The sequence below is a fragment of the Urocitellus parryii genome, chromosome 13 (assembly GCF_045843805.1).
Source record: "Urocitellus parryii isolate mUroPar1 chromosome 13, mUroPar1.hap1, whole genome shotgun sequence".
NCBI classification, from domain to species: domain Eukaryota; kingdom Metazoa; phylum Chordata; class Mammalia; order Rodentia; family Sciuridae; genus Urocitellus; species Urocitellus parryii.
Genome location: NC_135543.1, coordinates 64,675,371 through 64,681,241, shown reverse-complemented (window position 1 = coordinate 64,681,241; position 5,871 = coordinate 64,675,371). Strand labels below are relative to the sequence as shown.

At 53.6% G+C, this 5,871-nt stretch overlaps 1 protein-coding gene across 3 annotated transcripts in view; it reads left to right on the top strand.

Annotated features, from left to right (window-relative positions):
- Positions 1-1,331: 1,331 nt before the first annotated feature.
- Slc35d2 (solute carrier family 35 member D2) overlaps positions 1,332-5,871 on the top strand; it is a 51,425-nt gene continuing 46,885 nt past the window's right edge. For all 3 annotated transcript variants that reach the window (XM_077792238.1, XM_077792237.1, XM_077792239.1), the window contains exon 1: positions 1,332-1,477. In XM_077792238.1, the coding sequence (XP_077648364.1) occupies positions 1,332-1,477 (146 nt within the window). The remainder of the gene's footprint in view (positions 1,478-5,871) is intronic.

The following is a 5,871-nucleotide window of genomic DNA, read 5'->3' as shown; positions in this document are numbered from 1 at the left end:
TTTAACAGCATATGAATACACATGCTGTAATTTTAAAAGATGCTTTGAATAAAATTTTATTTTAATTTAAAGCTTAAAGAGTATATGGTTATCCTTGAAGTTTTAATAATTTTTCCTCATAAATATAACCACAATATACAAGTCTTAAAAACTAGAAACATGATCAACAACTCTACATTTTTCCATCGAAAGTGTTTGGGTGCATTTTATATTACATTCCAGTTCTGTCCCAGGCATCTTTTTTGCATAGCTGTAACAATTGTTCTGTCATTTATACAGTTAGGCTTCGAGAATTTAACTGAAAATTGTTAGGTTTCCTCTACCACTGAACTACACATCTCCAGTCCTTTTCTTTATCTTGAGATAGTCTCCCCAGGTTGCTGAGGCTGGCCTTGAGCTTGCTACAGCCTCAGCCTCCGCCTCCGGAGTCGCTGGGATTACAGGCCTGTACCACGGCTTTGTGTGTGTGTGTTTGTGTGTGAGTATGTGTGTGTGTGTGTGGTTCTGGGGATTGAACCCAGAGCCTTGTGCATGCGAGGCAAGCGTTCTACCAACTGAGCTGCTAATCTTTAGCATTTCCAAAAATCTAAACTTTCACAGGTTTTTAAAGTTAACTATTTAGAATGAAAACATGGGACGCTCAGAGCTAGAACAGGTAGGCTGGCTAGCATGACCAGTTCTGGGAGGATTTCCTTCAGTTAACTAGAACCTCTGATGTGCAATCGCTTTCCTCTTGGGAAAGAAACAGCCCCAGGTGGGGACAGAACCCACCACCAAGTGCGTGCGTGCGCAGAGGCAGGAAGTGCTGAGTCTCCATCTCCCTCCTCCCTACCACCTGCCAAAGGCCCTAGGGCCCCCACAGACACCTGCCCACCAGGCACTGAAGCCTTGTTCGTGATGGCCCTGAGCTGGAAACCCGTGTCCCACGGCGAATGGAACGACATGTGGCCAGCCTTCCGGGTGGCGTCCGTTTACGTGGGGTTCTAGAGAAGCCAGTGAGCGCGCGGAATGGGAGCCAAGTGGGGGCTTCCAGGGCCCAGGCAGCGGGGGCGACGCTGTGAGCCGCCCAAGCCGGGCCGGTGCCTTCGGATGCTCGCGAGTCACGCCGCACAGGTGCTGCAGGAGGGGCCCCGACGCCGGGGCTCACGGAGCGCTGTCCCCGCGCCGCCGGGGCCGGGCCGGGCGGGCGGGCAGCGCGGGGGCTCCGCGGGCGGGCGAGGCCTGGCGCCCGGCTGGGCCTGGCGGGCGGGACGCGCCGCGGCTCCTCCTGTTCCTGCCGCGCCCTCCCCTTGGCGCCGCCGGCCGGGCGGGCCGAGCCGGGTCCGCGGGCCATGACGGCGGGCGGCCGGGCCGAGGGCGCGGAGCCCGACGCGGCGCGGCCGGCCTCGCGGGGCGCCCGGGTGCTGTCGGCGCTCTTCTACGGCGCCTGCTCCTTCCTCCTGGTGCTGGTCAACAAGGCGCTGCTGACCGCCTACGGGTGAGGCCGGCGGGTCCGCGAGGCGCCGCGGCGGGCGGGCGGGCGGGAGGGCGGGGGGACCCCGCGCAGGGACCGGCCTTCTCCCGCCCGAGGTCGCCGCCCAGCGGAGGGGCCGCTCGCCGTCTCGGGACGGGCCCGCCCGGTGCTGCGGGAGCCCGGGAGCCCGGGAGCGGAGGCCCGCGCTGCCCACAGCCGCGAGCAGGTCTGCGGGAGCCGGGAGACCCGTCCCTGTCCCTGTCCCCGTCCTGAGATGGGCGCCCAGTGCCGACCTCTCCTTCCCGCCAGCACGTTCCTGGAAACAGGGAAACCACCAGGAGTCGGCGTGATGTCGCTTTGGGGATTGGTGTGAAGTTAACCCGCACATCTGTGCGCCCTGAGCCCTCTGCGAGCACCCGCGTCCCGCGTGACTCGGCTGGCGGCGGCCGCTGTCCGAAAGGGCTGTGGACTTAAACCTCGGACCAGGGCCAGTCAGCAGTTCGCTCAGATGATACCAAGGTTAATGACGACCCGGGGCTTGGCACGGCTTGTCCCAAGTGGAGTCTGTAAACTATCCTGTGCTTTGAGAATTTAAGGTTAAAAAAAATGCCTAAAGAGACCTAAGAGCCCCTTGGGCTTTCTTGTTTTAAAGTTGGGAAAACCAAGGCCCCTGAGCTCCCAGGTTGTGCCTCCAACAGATATTTACTGAGCAATATCTCAAAGTAAACAAGCAGCTTTGAGAATAAACCAGGCGATTTCAGACATGACCCCAGAGGTTGGTGCTGGGATGTCCCGAGCAGAGGGGGCAGCAAGTGCAGTGTGCAGAAGTGGCCATGAACTTGATCGGCTGCTGCGGGAGGCAGGAGAAGGCCACCAGGGCCAGGAGTGAGGGACTGCGGCCAGGTCTGTTGAGTAATGTTAACGTGCACCTGCACCAGGCTCCGCGCCAGGCCCCGGAGTGGAAGTGAACCTCAGGTGCAGGTCGCTGATCTCCCATGGAGCTGAGATCCCACTGGACCCACAATAAACTGTACCTTTCTAAGATGTCAGATGTGGCCAGGGTTCTGGAGAAGAAAATACTGCAGAAAGTCAGTTAGGGAGTGTGGGGGAATTTGTGGTTTTGAGTGTGTCTGGAGGCTTCCTAGGTAGGTGTGATGGATGAAATCATTGGCTGCTGGAGCTCCAGAGGTGACCTTTAGCCTAGACCTCAGTGGAGTGAGGTCGCTGCTCTGGGAGGTGGGGGAAGAACATCTGAGGGGGATGGTTAGGCAGACAGTGTAGGATGCTGCCTGTGCATGAGATGGGAGACCGGAGAGTGTCAAGCAGAGCAGTCTTAGTCACTCAGGCTGCCACATTCACACCAGATACTGGGGGACCAGGGTGAAGAGGGAGATAGTGATAGTTTTAATTTTAGTCTAAATACAGGTGGGGGTTCCTTTAACCTTGGAATGACATGGTATAATTTGTGTGATAAAAAGGGTTACAAGCTGCAGGGGGTGATCCCCTGATCAGGGGAGGAAGCTGTGTTGCAGTGTCCTAGGTGGACGTGGGGGGGGACAGCTGACTGGAGGGGAGGGATAGAGGTAGGGTACCTTTGGGTGACCCTGTGGCTGTCTTTTATTTTGGTGGTCTTGTGATACAGCCCTGGCCTAGTTGTAGATATTCTTTACCAGGCCTTGTGCTACTTAGCTTTCTGTCTCTGTGACAAAATACTTGAGACTAAATAATTTGGAGGAGGAAAGATTTATTTTGGCTCACAGTTTCAGTCCAGGGTCACCTGGCCATTGTTTCTGGGCCTGTGATGAGCAGAGCATCATGGTGAGGAGCCTGTTGTGGACAAAGCTGCCCACCTCATGCTGACCAGGAAGCAGAGAGTTTCCTTTATGACAGAGCCTTTCCCCAAACCCATTGCATCTGACCCTGTGAATGGATGGGTCCACGGATGGGCTCAGAGCCCTCCTGACCCACCAGGCACCTCTCAAAGGCCCCACCTCTGACCACTGCTGCACTGGGGACTGGGCCTTAGCTTCTGGGGAACATTTCAGATCCACATCCCAACAGGCTGTGTGCTGCAGGTTGCTCCCTGGTGTCCACAGAAAACACCAACCCTGCCTCAAGGAAATTGAAACAACCTAAACCTAGATCATTTCACACACAGAGTGCAAGCTAAGGAAGGATAAAAGAAATCTCCACATCTACAAGATTGAAACAAGAGAATGTTGTTGACAGGCTTCATTGAGAGTGGTCAGGACTTAGGTCAAAGGAAGGCTGGGAATAAGTCCCCACCTGTGTCCTGGCCTGAGTGGGTGCTGACTGGCCAAGGGGTTAGTGCTTCTAGAAACACAGTCCTCTTATTGGAAGGAGGGGCCTGTAAACCCTGGTCAATGCTTTGAAGATGCAGGACAACATTCCACCAGAAAGAATCGTGATGAGGCATTCATGCTGCAGCCTTTTCACACTTTAAAACATTGAGAGCCAGGGCTGGGACCCTTGCTCAGGGGTAGAGCATTTGCCCAGCATCGCTAAGACAGCAGGTTCCATTCCCAGCACTACAAAAAAGTAAGCAAATAGAGTTTTTGCCCCAGGAAGGCGAGAGCCCTTGTAACCTTTGTAAGTAAACATTTTTCACATTTCTGTAATGCAATATGTTATACAGTGGGAGAGCTCTGTTCAAACAACATAGTTCTCTTCTTTCAAAATGCTCGAGACACATGTTTTTGAGGGGAGGAAGGCTGTGGTGATTTGTTTCAACAATAAATGGTGGAAATCTGATCCGAGCACGAGCTATTTGAGGAGAGAATCTTGTGTGGAGGACAGAAGGAAGGACCTTTTGCTAGTTCCCTCATTCACAGAGTTGTGGGAATGTAGTTTCGGGGATTCCCCCCCCCATTTTGGGCAGATAGATTCCAATTAGGGTACAGAACTGATGGGTGTCCCTAGTTATTAGTTTTAGTTCATGTCATGCTAGATTTATCTGGCTGGAAAAAGTGGCTTTGGAAGGATGTGAACTATGAGACCCTGATGGGACTCGGAAAAAAGCAAGGTCACCTGAGAGTCCGTGGCCAGTGGTTATGCTCATGCTTCTTTGGTATCAGGTTCTTGAGGATCACGCAGGTGATTTATAATTGCAGTTGTGTTTTTTTTTCCCCTCTATTTTTAATGCTATTGTCTGTGCCATGAGAGAATTCACTCATGATACTTACTAAAACACATGGAACTTAATTGTACTCAGTCTGTTAGGTACGTGTCCCCCAGCAACTCATGTGTGAGACCTTGCAAGAAGGTTTAGAAGTGAGATAGTTGGGTTATGAATTCATCTGAGTGGTATCCTGGGTGGTACTTGTAGGCAGGTAGGGGGTGGCTGGAGGAGGTGGGTCCCCGGGGGCTTGCCTTTGGGGTATATATTTTGTCAAATTGTTGAGCAGAGCTCTCTCTGCTTCCAGGTGCCACGTTCCTCCTCCACACTCTTCCGCCATGATGTTCTGCTCCTGAGGAATGGAGTTGGCCATCAATGGACCGAGACCTCTGAAACACAAGCCCCCCGATACACTTTTCTTCTTCTAAAATTGTTCTTATTAGGCCTTTTAGTCACAGCAGTGGGAAAGCTGACTGAAACACAGTCTAACAAATATTTGCTCAGTATTTGCTGTGTTTACTTCATGATTCACCGCAGGGTTTTGATCCCCTTTAACCCAGTGGCTTCCAAACCCGTTTGGGTGCCTGAATCACTTGGAGAGGTTTTTATAAAAGTTATTGACTGGGAGTCTCCAGCTGTGGGAATTTACAGGGCTATGTTAAAAAGCAAAAACCAACACCTGATTTTCTCTTAATTGGGTAAAAACCTGGTTCTTTCCTGGAGACGCTGCCCACTTCTGCCCACCCAGGAGAAGCTGGATCTCTGACACCCAGAGGGGGAGCCGCCATTGGAGGTGGATCCCCTTGGCTCCCCATGGCTCATGGTCTGTTGAGACTGGATTGTCCACTGCCTTTTGTCCCCTCTGTGGTAGCTCCTGAGTGCCTTCTGGTGACCCATCCCAGAATCTTCTTGCTCTCTACCTGGACCCTGGTCAGCCTCCCCCAGACTTCAGAATCCAGGTGCTGACCCATTCTGGCCTCATCCCCAGCACTCCCCGCAGCTGCTCCCAGAACCCTGCCTTCTCCAGGTCATCTGCTGCAGGTGTCCCCTCCTGACCCTGCTGTGCCTCCTCCTGCCTCATTTCTTGCCCTATCTGTCTCTCCTGGTGTCACTTCTCTGGTCCCTCTGGGAACTGCTCTTGGAGGGGCGAGGGAGCATCCCTTCTCTCTGTCCGTGGATGTCCTTGTCACCTACCCTCCTCCTTTAACGCTGGAGTGGCTCCGAGTGTCCTGGGGGGAAAGCCACATCTGTGTTGGCGGGTTCCACTTTAGATTGTGACCAC